Source organism: Indicator indicator, chromosome 7 (assembly GCF_027791375.1).
Source record: "Indicator indicator isolate 239-I01 chromosome 7, UM_Iind_1.1, whole genome shotgun sequence".
Lineage (NCBI taxonomy): Eukaryota > Metazoa > Chordata > Aves > Piciformes > Indicatoridae > Indicator > Indicator indicator.
The window spans coordinates 17,980,058-17,994,888 of record NC_072016.1 but is presented as its reverse complement, the minus strand read 5'-3'; the positions used below and the strand labels follow the sequence as shown (position 1 = coordinate 17,994,888).

Genomic DNA, 14,831 nt, shown 5'->3' with positions numbered 1-14,831 from the left:
TAAGTGAAGCTCAGCCTTGTTCAACTGTTTTGAAGCATACCTTTTTATTCAAGTAATACAGAAATCTTGTGTTTGAAAGGTCTTCAGGGTCAGAGGCAGATATTTTTGGGGATATTTGATCTACAGCTGAAAATGTGACTTTGTTTTGTATGCATTATGTAATCATACCATAAAGGGTCCAGCTGGCCTCCTAGAGCATTATCTATCTCTTTAGCCAACATAAGATTATTTCTTATTATATGTTTGGTTGTTATTAATGCCATCTAGTTATATGTATTCCAAGAAATCAGGAATTCCTGTGGGATGCAATTCCACAACTTAATGGACCTCCATATCAGGGGATACCTTCTGCTACCATTTAAATGTTTCTTTTCTTATTTATCTCCCTTCATTCCTGGCTATATTGCTTTGTTTAAACATGAATAATTCCTTTCCAGTTGGAAGGACTGTGCCCTTCAGATCACTACATTGTTCTCAACACTGTCATTGCTTGGCCAAGACACTTATATTTTGTCCTCTTTTCTCCCAAAGTCAAATGAGTTTTTTCACATAATAGTGATTCTGGTAAATGAGGTTTAGCTCTGTAAGACTCACTCACCCAGCACTGAAATGCAACTACCTCTATGGCAGAATGTCGCAATCATTCCCTAGACGCAAAAGCTTGAAAATGTTTAACTTGCCACAAAAATCGAGATTTCTGTAAATCTATACAACAAGGAAGGGATGGAATTTTTAGGTAATACAGAGATCAATGTGGTTCTGTACTTGGAGTTTCACAGAATGGGGAGCTCAAAACTTCCCAACCAATTTTACTTGCTAAACTGCCTCTGTTGAGCTAAAATATCTGCAATATGAAAATTAGAAAAAATGCACCTAGCTTATTGTACTTCTCACCACACAACCTTCCAGTGGCCAGATATGAGGAGTAAGACAAAGAGAAATGCTATGAGCATTCATTTACTCTTTTGGATGCGGTAACATTGTCTGTAACCTCTGCTTTATGAGCCTGTCCTTTATTTGCAATAATGAAAAGAAGATAATACCAGGTTTGTGTCTGATGGAAAAGAATCTGAATTTAAAGGAGCATATCCCCTGTAATGAAACCCTGTGCGACCCGACCGCTTTCTTCACTTAGCTGAAAGCAACTGGCAGTAGAAGTCTTCTACCTTGAGAGCATAGCCTGATGCAGGAAGACACATGGGAACAGTAGACTCGGCATCAACTAAGGGAAAGGATCCCTGCTTGGATCCAGAGTTTTGTCACTGAGCACTAAGAAGTGACAGGTTATGAGACCTGGTAAACTCTGTTGGATGCTGCCGGACAAAACTTGTCCCACACTGGCACTTCACTCCTGCATTGCACCTACAAGGGAGATGTTAGGTTGTGCTTGGACTTGCTGATCTTATGGTCTTTTCCAACCAGGTGATTCTATGATTCTATGAATGCATAGACTATGAAACATAGTCAAAGGCTAATCCAGTCTACACAGACAGTCTGACTTTGGACAGGTCATCCTTTGGGGAAATTCTCAAGAAAGGCCAGTGAGAGTGACTCAGAAATCTCTGTTTGCATAACACTGATTTCTTCTACATACAACACAGCCCCTGCCCTAATATGCCTGCCTTTTGTCATTCTCAATTGTTTGTCTACAGACATCCTATTTACCTCAGTCAAGATTCTGTTCAGTTCTGTCTCCCCTGCATGGGCTAAAGCCTTAGCTGATGTAAAACAACCTAACTCTAGTTTTGAACCTTTCTTATGTGTTGAACTCCATGGGTGTTTTTAGTGAAAGGTCACAATGAGTATTACAAAGGTAGCTAAATACTGTTATTTTCATTTTACAGATAGCAAAGCACCCTCAGAAGGAGTCCATGTGACTTGCCCAAGATCAACTAGAAAGTTAATGGCAGAACTTGTAAGAAAAATAAGATCTTCTAATATGCCACTCTTTGCCTGTCCACATGCCCTGAAATTGACAACATGCTCAATAATATTTCAGTGTATAAGATACTTTGCTGGTCATTTTAGCATGAATCAATGTCCGTGTCTTTCTATATGTGCTTTTTAAAAAGTACATCATTATTGGTCACTTTAAGTAGGAATCATTACCCAATTTGTTATATAATGAATTGGGAAACATCTCCCCAAACCAAGTGCTTAACACTAGAAATTAACATTAAGAGAAGACTGAAAAAACATGTCATATCTTGACTGAGATAATGTATCTGAACTCTGTTCCCTGCCATGAGGTATCAGCTAGATCTACTCTCATGAATTCAGGGTCCAAAGTTTATCCGGAAGGCTGACTAAACTTTGTAACACTTTGGCTTCGTCTTTCCTTGGGTAAAGACTAACTGGGAGTCCCTAGTACTGAACGCAGCTAAGAGGAGAGCTGCGATAGACAGACAAATCTGGAGGGTAGGGTGTGTTTTGCCATTCTGGACCCGTAAGGAGCTGATTTGTTGAAATAAGGCAGGAAATAATGCTTAAACTGCAATGTCCATTGCATCACTTGCTGCATAATCATGAACATATTTCCGTGATGTGAACCATCCTGTTCCTACTAAAGTACGCTGTCTAATTCAAAAGATTTTTCTGGGGTGATTATTATCTCATGAAACCAGTGTTCTTAGGCTAACTGTATGTGCCACAAAACAAAGAAAAAATTCTCAGCATCATCTGTCTCCAAGCTTGTACTTAGGAGACCACCATGAGGCTTACAGCAGTGCCTAAATCCAGCTGAAATACTTTGACCCAAAGTGGCCAAAGATAACTCATTTATAAACATACAATAGATGGAAAAGTTTGGGCTGGCAGGATACTCAATGAGCAAGGCACTTGAGTGATTTAAAGTAAGAATTAATTGTTTACCAAAGAACTAAGAGCTTCCATCACTTGTGCTGTGTATATGTGTGTGATTTCATATATGCATGTGTGTATATACATGTACGTATATATGTGCATGTGTACCTATACATACACAATAGATTTATACTGTATAGTACCTAATGTATGAAGTGGGAACAGGAAAGCTGCTGGTGCAGAGATAACTGCTCTGTCTTGGTCCTGTCACTTCTGGCGCACTTTGCTTATTAACTAGCATACTCTCTAGACTTTTTTTGCTATAATTAAAGGAAGACTACCACAGAGCAGAAGATTTTAATTTTTTCCTAAATCTTGTCAGAGTAGTTAGGTCACTTTTTTTTACCAGAGTTTTTATCTAGCCTTTATCTGCTCGAATTTCTGATAAATCTCAATACTGAACTGCATCCCAATATAATCCCAAATACATCCTGATAGTGTCTCTGCAATACTGACAGATCAGTGCAGCGTAAGCACATAGAATTTATGTATCTGGAAAAACAACTAATGAAAAATAGATTTAAAAAATATTTTAGGGAGACTTTGAAAATGGAATTGAACCTGAGCTGTTTTATAGTCTCTCACCTAAAAAGCCTTCATTAATGTTAGACTGATCCCCAGAAAGAAAGAAAAGAAAATGTAATTGACACATTTTCAGAAAATCCTGTAATTACCAAAAGGAGTTTTTTTCCATATACAAGGAGATCTCCATTTTGAAGTGCAGTATTCACAGTCTATTTAGGGACATATGTAAGTTCTATTTCTGTAAATGCATTGCTTATAGTCTCAAAATGTTAAAACTGCCCGTGGATGTAGATCTAACAGTTCTGGACACTGGGCCAGTGCAGATTTTGCTTTGGAAAGTTCATATTTTGTGAAACTAAGAGGACAGATATTTCTAGAAGGTTGTTTTTTTAAGTTATTATCTATCTGAAGCTGCTCAGAAACTCCGATTTGTGATCATACCACCGGTAAGGGATGTGCTTTTACAAAGGATTGACCCAATTCTACATATGTATTTTGACAACGAGAGAGACAAAAATATGTATTTCAATTGTGTAATTAGTGCCCTTTTTTTTTGGTGAGTTTTGTGAGCCAGTGTCACAAAAGTCCCAGAGTCATGAAGCTCACAATACTCTCCATGGCACCATGATCGGGCCCTTATATCCTTGCTATTTCGCTGCAATTTTTTCCCAGTTCACTGTGCTGTTCTTGCCTAGCACAGACTTACAAATTTTATGACCTATACTATGATGGGCACATTTCCTCACAGCTTTGAATCTTGGGGAGCCTCATACAAAGGTGAACAGTGGGAACTTGGGACTGAATTTTTAGAAGGATTAAAGACTTAATCACATGAACTCAAAATGCTCTTGTGCCTTGGTGACTACACACTCCAATGCCATCACAGTATAAGTCAAACATGGCAGGTCAGAGATGAGCCTCTTTAATATAATAGTACATTGCAGTTACCAAGTACTTGGCCTTCTCAAAGCATTTCTACAAGCACGATCTAACTGACATCTGTTCCTGCTTCCTTCTGAGATGGATCAGTTTCAATTTCCAATGTGAGGAAACCAAGGTACAAAACCCCCAAATCCCTGCCACAAACTAGTAGCAAAGGCAGGAACAAAACCTGGCTCTCAGAACTTCTGCCTATGACATCGCAACCCAGGGACAAGGCACTGGGTCCCACAGGCACAAGGATGAGACTTCAGTGACATTTGGAAAAATAACATCCCTTTCAGTAGCCGAAGCATACATATGTATGTCGGGTCCATACATGCTATTCTTCTGAAAAGCCCAGAGCCATTCCTCTAGACTTCTGTGCCACCAGCTAAATTCCTCCCAGGAATAGCTGGCTGTCCTTCCACAGCTGCCTTTGTAAGGTGTCTGAATGTCAAACTGTTATTATTTCAATACCTGACTGAGAGAGTAACAGAGACCTGGAGGTTTTTTAGGAGGGTGTATAATTAGCCGATCAGTATTATGTTACCCTGTTCATAACTTAATAACCATTTTAATACAGATGGCACACACAGGGATAATTTCCTAGGGTAGCCTAGCAGTATATTACAGAGACAGTGTGTCTGAGGGAATCTTTCTTAGCCAAGGTACATTCCACTAGCTAATTCTACCTGCTGTTTTCAAGATGATTTGGGATAATTCCATATCATTTGCAAATATTAAAACCCATTTATATAGGATGCCAGATTTAGAAATACACAGTCTGAGTTATTAGACATATTTTGATAAATCTGCCATGAAAAGTGCAAGGAAAAAAACCACCACCATGTTTTCCCTGATATTTATTTTTTGCTTCCCTTGCTATAAATACACCAGGTTAAAAAAAAAATCAGACTAAACTTGTAAAACATCAAAAGGGCCAATATACTGACTTGTGTGTTTGGTACCTATGCGGACACTACAAAAGCCTGCACATATATCTATCCTAAATACCTTTAGTTGAGTGGAAAGCACTGTGTTTGGGATTGTGTGGGAAATGTACCATATTCATTGAGGTATTTCATGCCATGTATGTAACCTTTGCAAAATACCCCTGTTTCTGGGGGTTGTGTTTCTGTGGGTATTGTCACAGTATCTGTACATACATTACACTGCATAATTACTTTTACTGTGTGCTAAGAGTGTTGTGTGCTGCCAAAGTGTGAAGCCCTGATGTATGTTGCGTTTGAACATGCAGGCATGGGAACAGGCTGAGTGCTCTGCAGTGACTACTTGATTACATCTACATCTACATTACTTTTTTCTCCTGCATCGATTCTTTTTTTTTTTTTTTTCCGTCATACGATTATTTGTGTCACCTCAAACCTGAAACCAAATCGGAGTCCCTCTACCAATAAAAGTCACACTCTGAGCAGCCGGGGGCGGAACTGTGGGGTATTCGTTCACTGGTGTGAACCGGTCCCAGCGTTCCACAGCCTCCTGCCTAGGCAGCGCTGCCCAGCCAGGGAAGGCACCGCCTTGCAAGCCCAGCCGTTCCCTCGAGCTAGCGATGAGGAGTGAACCGGGGGAGTGGGTGCAAGGGAAGCCTTCCTCCAGCACTCAGCTGCTTGGGGCTGTCAGCCCGGCTTGGCAAAAGGAGCGGTAGCTTTTAGGCTGAGAGCCTCATAGCCTGGCAAGGCTGGCGGTCATTTACACCGCGGGAGAGGTATTGGAGGAACTGGGGAAAACCTGGCTTCGCCGCCCGTAACCCTACCGGCCCGAACAGCCAGCAAAGCTTGCCCCGGCAGCAGCGCTGCCCGCCCCGAGCCAGGTGACCGGCACAGGCTGCAGCCCCGCCGTGTACGGCAACGAGTCCGGGGCAGATCAACTCCTCGCCCCGGGGTGCGTGGGCAGCCGGTTCCGGCCCCACTGCCAGGGACTGGGCTCGGAGGTCACAGCGGGTCCAGGGAACGCCGACTGGGCTAGGGCTGAGGGCTGGTGGTCCATGCCTGGGGTCCGGCTGCGGGTGGGTGGCCGAAGCGCGCTGGATCTAAACTGACCGAGGAAGGATCAGGACGTCCGCGCTATTGAGAGGGTTTTATGAGGCCGACAAGAGGCGACTGGGCCGCGAGCAGTGCTGCGGAGTTGCCCTTACCTGTTAATGGAGGAGACGCTGGGGACTGTGTCATTGTCGCAGATGCCCTCGGCCAGTAGCCTGTCGCGGATCTCCCAGGCGAACATTGTCGGGTTTTGTCTTTTGTACTCGGCGATTTTATCCACCACTTTGGGGGTCGCCACTTTGGGTTTGGAGCCGCCGATCACGCCGGGCTTGATACTCCCAGTCTCGTAATACCTGCACAAAGGACGGCCAGTGACCTACCATGCCCAGAGAAGCCCCGCCATACTCTACTGCCCGGTGCCCGGCTGCCTCTCAGAGGACCTCTCGGCCCCCGACCCCTCGCCCCACCTCCACTGCGGCCTTGCCGATGCGCGGGCTCGGGCCGCGGTAGCTCGGGCCCTGCGCGGCGCAGCTTCATAGAGCGCCGGCCCGGCTGTGGCCGGGGCAGCCCCTTCTCTCCAGGGCTCGGTCCCGTTCTCCTTTCCCTCCCACCCCTTTTATTTTTTTTTCTTTTTTTCGTGTGTGTGAGAAGAGAGGGGCACTGCGCTGCTGCCCCCTTCCCCCACCTTACACTAACACACTCGGTTCAGCCCCGGTGATCGGGAAACAAAACAGAAACCCTCGCCCCGATGCGGCCGGCCAGAGACGAAGGCCGCCGGTCGCGGGCCCGGGCCAGGCGGTCGGGGAGAGGGCGCGCGGAGCGGGCAGTGCCAGCCTCACCCCCCACGACCCCGTCTCTCCCGAACGGCTTCTCCCGTCTCGGGAGTGCTGGCAGGGCTGGGGGTGCAGGAGCGCGGCTTATTCACCCCGGGTCCCTCGGTAGCGGGCAGCTCCAGCCCCTCTTCCCGCTGGGCATCAGACCCGTCCCTCGCAGAGGGCACGGCAGCGGGCATACGGCACGCACAGGCGCTGAGCTCTGCTCTCGCTGGCACCCAGCGCTCCGGGCCTGAAGGCCCCGGGCTCCCCCGGCTTGCCTCTGGGGGTGTTTGACATCACATTTCGCGGCAATCAGTTACTGCGGCCATGTATTTATTTATTTGTTTGTTTGTTTGTCCTGTTTGTTTGTTTACTAAAGCCGCACACGGATTGTTTTGAGTTAGGGAATTTTGGTGGTGGGGGGGTGGTTCTCTCGTTCTTTCGGGTTTTCTCCGCCCGTTCCTTCTCTTTCCCGCCCGCCTGCCCACCCCTCGCAAATTGTTTGTCTTCCCAGGAGTTTCCAAACACCACGGGGAGGAGGGAGGGGGGAGGGGGGCGGGGGGGGGGGAGTAGCACGTCCTTGCCGGCTAGAGGCAGGGGCCCTGCTCAGCCGCGAGTTCCCGCAGTGGGGAGATGCCGGGTCCGTTCAAGGAGGTGGCAGGGAAAGCCCGGAGCCGCGGGAAGGGCGAGAGGTCACTGCGGCGCGGGGAAGAGATGCTGCGTTGCTATCCCCGGGAAGGGGAAGGAGCTGCCTCTTTCCTTACCTGCCCAGGATCTTGCTGACACAACCGTGGCTGACCCGCAGCTGCCTGGAAATGTCACAGGGTCGCACCCCCTGGTGAGCCAGCTCCACTATTCTTTGTCTCACGACGTCAGGTAGGGGCCTGCCGTTCACAAACACCCCCCCGAGCTGGTTCACACCCCCGTGCCCTGCTGGGGAAAGAGAAATAAAAAAAAAACCAAACAAAACAACAACCCACACACACAAGAAACACACCGTTAGTCGTGGATTCTTTGCCATTCGTACTGCAAAATCTCCAGTGACTACAGATGGATGGAGATGATGTCAAGAGGTCGAGAGGGGGGAACAAAACGCGGGGGGGGGGGGAGAGAGAGAAGAGTAAAGGGGAGAAAGAGAGAAAAGAAGATTGAAAAAAACAGCGAGAAAGGGAAAGAGAAGGAAAAAGAAGGAAAGAAGGAAGGAACGAAGAAGGAAGGAACGAATGAAGAGAAAGAAAAAAGAGAAAGAAAGAAAGAAAGAAAGAAAGAAAAGAAAGAAAGAAAGAAAGAAAGAAAGAAAGAAAAGAAAGAAAGAAAGAAAGAAAGAAAGAAAGAAAGAAAGAAAGAAGAAAGAAGAAAGAAAGAAAGAAAGAAAGAAAGAAAGAAAGAAAAGAAAGAAAGAAAAGAAAGAAAGAAAGAGAGAAAGAAAGAAAGAAAGAAAGAAAGAAGAAAGAAAGAAAGAAAGAAAGAAAGAGAAAGAAAGAAAAAGAAAGAAAGAAAGAAAGAAAGAAAGAAAGAAGAAAGAAAGAAAGAAAGAAAGAAAGAAAGAAAGAAAGAAAGAAAGAAAGAAAAGAGAGAAAGAAAGAAAGAAAGAAAAGAGAGAAAAGGAAAAAATAGAAGAAAGAAAGAGGGGAAGCATGAGAAAGAGAAAGGATAAAAGAAGAAAGAGGGAGAAAAGAAGACAGAAGGAAAGATAGGAAGGAAAGAGAAAAGAGAAGGAATTTTCCCGACGGGGCTAGCCGTCACTGTTCCCCCCCATACGCCGCGTCCCCTCCCGGGGTCCTTAGCACCTCTCTCCCTACGGCCCCCGCCCGGGACGCCGAAGCGGCGACTCCTCAGGGCCAGGATGGAGGCGAATGCCCGCGCCGTCTCCTCTCCCAAGAGTTGGGGAGAGATGCTTTTTCGAACTCCGAGGCTCAACGGCTCCGGTTGAGTCCTGCCGCAGTGCCCTTTCTCTCTGCTCTTAGGCTTTTCCCCTCGCCTTTCATTTTCTTTCCACGATTTTCTGTCTCATTGTCAATTACAGTTACTCGCGAACCCCGCCCTCCTTCACCCGTGGCATATGCCCCATGCAACGCGTTCTCTCTCGTTATTTTCGTGTGGGCGTTGAAAGGATTCAGACAGAAAAAGCAAAAGAGAAAGAAATGAGAGAGGAAAAAGAAAGGGAAAAAAATACTGTGTGTTCCGCAGCCAATGTTCTTTCACAGAAAGACCCTCTCTATCCTCAGCTTTCGATCTTAAAAGCAAAAATTCCCTACCTAAAAAAAAAAATCTGTCAGACTCGCATAGTTACGTCTATTTTTATTTTTTCTTCCCTATAAATTTAACTTAGGAAGAATTTAGAATGCTCCGTTTTCCTCTGTTTCATTCTTTCCACGCAAAACCCCGTGCTCTCTCAGGACTGCTACCATCGTCTTTTTCCGATATCTCTTTCTGCATTTTGAGAAATAACTAGGGGGAGAAAAATGAGCATGCACCTGCTAAGCGTGGGCAGGAGGAACGGAGTGACGGCAATAAAGGGAAATCTCTGATTTTGGGTCTAAGACAGGCAGTGGCAAGCCGCTGGCACCTGGGGTGTCCGTGGTGGAGCATTTGGGCTGCGCCCGGCCGTGCGGAGAGATGCGCGCTGCCGGGCAGTGCTTCCTGCGTGTTTCTCTCTCCAGAACATCCAGCTGATATAGCTGTGGAGTGCACTCTGTATTAAAGCTTTCCTTTCACATAGCCCTAACCTTCTGTATCTTCCTCGCCAGGAGATCTTAGTTCGTTTTGCAGTTTGCTGAAAAATGATCTGTTTGTATTTTCGCTGAGTTTTTTTTTCCCTCCCCTGCTTCTGACACTGACTTATTGGCTCTGAACTTAGTGGAAACTCTCATTGCCCTGCGATCGATCCAAGTCCTTTCGCACAAATAGAGTTTTTTCCATCTCCCCCACCCCTTCAGTAACACCTCCACACGTCCCCTCCCAGCCACCTCGGCCAGGGCGCCGGCTGACTTCCCCGTCCCTTCCCCGATGAGCCAGGGTCATTTGTGGCATTCTTTTGTTAGTCTTTCTTGAAACATATTTAGAGGTTCAGAGGGGAAGGGTAATACTTATCTTCCTCCACTAAAACCTCCGGGTGTATGTTGCTGTGTGTTTTCTTCATTTGCTCAGAACCCCTTCTGCACATGTTGCCTCTAAAGTTACAGGACAGCAATTTCTGAGGCAACTCCGTGATAAATAATTCAAAGCACCTTTTATAACTTGCATTACAAAGTATTAAAAGGCAACAGATGCAAAAAAGATTAAAAATTAATAATTCAAATTATTGCAGCCCAGATATTTTCCGCAGTAATTTGTTTTGCTCTGCCCCGTGGTTTTCTGAGGTTATTTCTATCAGAACAGTAAGGTTTTTGCGTGTATTTTTCTGCATACATGTGCCGGCGTCTGTTTATACACCCATTAGTTGTTCCGCTTTGCTACAGACCGTGCTTGGCTGTCCCTGCATCAGGAGCCCGCATCCCTTCCCGTTTTAATGGTTTACTAATATCTAGGTCTGAAACTATGGAAATACATTTTATGGGACAAATCAAAATTTGGAGGTGGGAGGAGGTGTTTTTGTTTGTTTGTGGATTGGGTTGGGGGGGAGTTGTTTGGTTTGTTTTGCTTTTTAATTTTGAATTGTAAGCCTAAATTGTTTCCGAATCTCACTGGCGTTTTTAAAACAACGCGATGCCTCCCTCGGCTGCAACGTGTTCCCGATCGTACCGGAGGCAGAACTGCTGCAGCCGCCTCTGGAAGCAGGTCGCACCGCCGAAAAGTAAAAATGTCCAATGCGCGGACTGTTGTCTGATAAAGGTCTTCCAAAATTAAATCCTACATTTTAAGCAATGTATCCTGGAAATAATTAATTTGGAAACAGTAAGGCGGTTACCTACATCTGTGTTTGGGGGTCTGATCATGGGTTTGTGTCTCTGCGCCTTTCTTCTCACGGCAAAATCAGGGTGTTTAAGCTTCAAGCATTTCCATTTTGTATCTTTTCGGTTTGGTTTTATGCAGCGGACAGGGCGTGTCTTCAAAAGTTTCGGTGTCAAAAGTTACAAATTGCTCTTAATTATTCATTTCCTGACTCAAGATGTTCTCAATCTCGGCTTTCTATTTGTATTTTATTTCCTTTGATTTAAATCACGGAATTCTTTTTCCTCCGTGCGGTGAAATTAAAATCCCTGAAAATTCTTTGTTACAGTCCCTGATAAAGGGGTCTTTTCGCTTTCCTTCGTCTCCCTCTTTGTAGAAACGTTCTTTTAAGTGAAAATACATCGAGAATGCACTTTCATATGTGCCGGGGATGCATTTAAAATGCACACTGGGGATCTAGTAAATAAACCAGGAGATTTCTGGGAGGCTTCGAAGCCGCCAAATCTCCCAGCCATATAATTGTCCTATTTTTCCCGCAGTCCAGCCTTTCGCCAAACCAAACCGAAGCACGGAAGAGCCACCGACCAACCCGCCATTAATTTGAAACTAGCGTCTCCCCTTTCTGCCACTGAAATCCGAAATCAAAGCAGACAGCATCAGATCGGGAAGGGAAATGGGGGTTCAGAGTTACGCAAGGTCGTGAGAAGCCCTGGCCCGGTGGGGCAGAGGAGGTAACGGGGTCCAGCCCGAGGGCTGACACGAGTCAGGATAGACTCGTGTTGTCTGAGGGGCGATGGGGAAAGTGCCTTTGAGGGGGAGAGATCCTCTTAGGGCGGTGTTTTCCTTCGCACACAGCAGGCAGCAGAGACACAGCCGCACACAGCCCCCTGTCCCCCGGCTGCGGGTCCTGGCCCCCGCCCCACTGCCGGCAAAGGGCTGTGTTCCCCCCGGGCCCGGGTCTTCCCGGGACCCCCACTGTGCCGCTGGGGCCGCCCGTGTCCCCATCCTGCCTCCTCTGAGCCCTGTTTTGGCTGGGGAAGGAGAGGCTGGTGGTGAAAGGATGGACTTGGAGGTGGATCAGGTGAGGAAGAACGGTTGGAGAAGGAGTAATGGAAGGATAAGAAAGAGGGAGAGAAGCGGAAGGAGCCGGGCTCCAGTACTCACGGTGCATTGCTGAGAAGGGATCTGCCTTGCAGTGCATATCCATGGGGAGGCAAAGGAAAGGGAAGAAATCGGCTGAAGCCGCCGTGTCGCCTCTAAAACTCAACTTCAAGACTTAGGGGAGAAAAAAAATAACAAAAAACCCAACCCAACAAACAAACAAAATCAAAACAAGAAAAAAAAAACAACAATAACAAACCCCCCCCCACGACAATCAAAACCAACGACAACCAAAACCAAAACAAAACAAAACAAAAAACCCCAACACACGCGGAGAGGAAAGGAGGAGAGCGGCGGGTGCGCTGGCCCTCCTGCCCGGCGGAGCGGGGAGCGAAGTACTTTCCGGGGGGCGGGAGGGCTGCACCGGCTCTGGGTGACGGGACGGCAGGGCCGATGGAGTCAGCAGAGTCCGTGGGAGCGAGGGACTGGCGACGCCGGGGGGCAGATGGGTGTCATGGCTGGGAGGGCTCAGAGCATCCCCGGCGGCGGGGAGGGGAGTGCCGGAGCAAGGTGCGGCCGGCGGCCCGGCGGCGGAAGGCGCGGGAGGACTCGGCTCTCCCTCCTCCTCCTCCCGCGGTCCGGGGCTAGTTCATTTAAGTTCAAAGCGGAGTAGCAATCCCCGGGAAAGCTGAGAGCGGCGGGCGCGCCCCCTCGTCGCGGCCGGGCGGAGGATCCGGCGCCCGGCGGACTTTCGCCCGAGGTGGGAAGTGCTTGCAAGCAGCCGGGGCCGGAGACTGGAGCCTCCGCTCCCGGTGTGTGTCTCTCTAAAAGCCGCAGCGCCCTCAGCCCCCCGCCCGCCTCCCCGGAGATGGATGACTTGTCAGACAAAGGCAATAGATTCCGACACTCTCTGATTCGCCAGCGCGCCGAGCCGAGCGCGGCCAGGAGAGGAGAGGGGAGAGGAGAGGAGAGCAGAGGAGAGGAAAAGAGAGGAGGGCCGGGCCGGCCGCGCTCGGCGCGGGGGGGCCGCCGCGTGCGGGACCCGGCAGCGGGGGAGCCCCGGGGCGCCCCGGGCCTCGCGTGTTCAGGGCGGCGGCCCTTGCCCGGCCCGTGGGGAGGGACGCGAGCCCCGCTTTGTTGTCACTCGCGGCTCTGGGTCTTTAACTCCCTTATTTAACACACGCACGCACACACGGCTTGGTAGTTTCATCTTCCTTCTCACGCCCCGCTCTTTTTTACTGGAGGCTTTACTCGAGGTGAAACGTGAAAGGGGTTTCGATACACATCAGGAATTCAGTGGTGTGAGGATGGGAATGGGAGAGAGATGGGGAAAGAAAAGGAGAAAGGAGGTGAGGGAAAGAGAGAAAGGAAAGGGAAAAGGGGAGCGATCCAGAGAGGGGAAAAATCAAGACAGAAAGACATAACGAAGAGAAAGAAATAAAAATAAATAGAAGAGAAAGAAATAAAAATAAATAGAAGAGAAAGAAATAAAAATAAACAAAGGGAAAGAAAGGAGAGAGAGAGAAAAAAAGAAATAAATTGAGAATGAAAGCAAGGAAGAGCTCGCTTCTTACACCCCTTTGAGCCAATAGATTTGGCCCATCTCAGTCGCTGCAAAGTTTCCCCTCACGTGCATTTGGGGAAATAACAGCAAATTCAGCCTCCCACTTTTTCTAATGCTTTTTTCTTTTCTTAGTGCTAGAGTGGAATGTAAAAATTATTTCACAAATAAATCTACGGCTAAAATAGATGTGGCTTTGGGAAAGCAAGGTAGAAACGCCTTTTTCGAGTAATACCCAGGGGTAAAAAGACAAAATAGAAAGTGCTGTGAGCTCAGTTTTGATTTTCAGACTGCAAATTCATCATCACCCGAAATATATACTTTCTTCTTCTGTTTTCCTTCTTCATTCTTCCCCATCCTTCTGCTTCTCTGTCACGGAACAGCCCCTTTGTTTTCTAACACGTTTAAGTAAAGAGTCTCTGAGAGATCTTTATGAAATATTTTTCACTGTCTCATAAATCATTTTGGCACTTCAGCTGATGTTTTATCTTTCTCTCCCCCCACTCCTCTCTCTCTTTCCCTCGTGTGCAAAAAGGATGACTTGAAAAAAACCCAACAAACTAAACCTATTTTGTTTTACACCACCGAAGTTTACACTTGAGATTGGACAGTGAACGGCTCACAGTTCCGCGCCCCGGAGTGACAAGACGGGCGGAACTGAAAGGCGAGTGGCAGACCCTGGCAGCCCCTACGCGCAGGTGAATGTCCCACCAGAAGAGGGTCGCAGCTGCCCGGTCAGGGCTTCTCGCTAGTGCCCGGCTGGAGCGGGAGCCCCTCCGCCCCGCTAGGAGAACTCCCCCGTGGACAAATTGGCGAAAGTACTGCGCACCGCGGACAGCCCCGCCACCGGGCCGGAAGTGCCCTTTTTACCGCCGCCCGGTCGCAGCATCGCCCAGCATCGCCCAGTCACCACCTCCCTCATCGGCCGTTCCCTGCCGGGCAGCGGCGCCCGTAGCCGGTGGAGGGGCTACCCCGCGCTCGGGGGCGGAGGGGGCGCACGGGTGCAGGTGCGGGGCGGCGGCTCTCCCCGTCGCGGCCTCTAGATGGCGCCCTCTGGTCGGCTTGTCGCCGGGGCGGTGGCGGTGGTGGTGCCGATGGGAGCCGGATGGCAGCGGTCCTGCCACTATCCCCGGCCCCACGCACCCACCTGCC

At 48.0% G+C, this 14,831-nt stretch overlaps 1 protein-coding gene across 4 annotated transcripts in view; it reads right to left on the bottom strand.

Annotated features, from left to right (window-relative positions):
- The window catches only part of PAX2 (paired box 2), an 82,394-nt gene extending 70,110 nt beyond the window's left edge, over positions 1-12,284 (bottom strand). For 2 of the 4 annotated variants that reach the window (XM_054382607.1, XM_054382608.1), the window contains exons 1-3: positions 12,182-12,224; positions 7,888-8,053; positions 6,464-6,661 (exon numbers count right to left, since the gene is read on the bottom strand). In XM_054382607.1, coding sequence (XP_054238582.1) covers positions 6,464-6,661; positions 7,888-8,053; positions 12,182-12,224 — 407 coding nt within the window. Of the gene's footprint in view, positions 1-6,463; positions 6,662-7,887; positions 8,057-12,181 lie in introns of all 4 variants that reach the window. The other 2 variants (XM_054382609.1, XM_054382604.1) reach the window with 2 other exon arrangements.
- Positions 12,285-14,831: the final 2,547 nt, after the last annotated feature.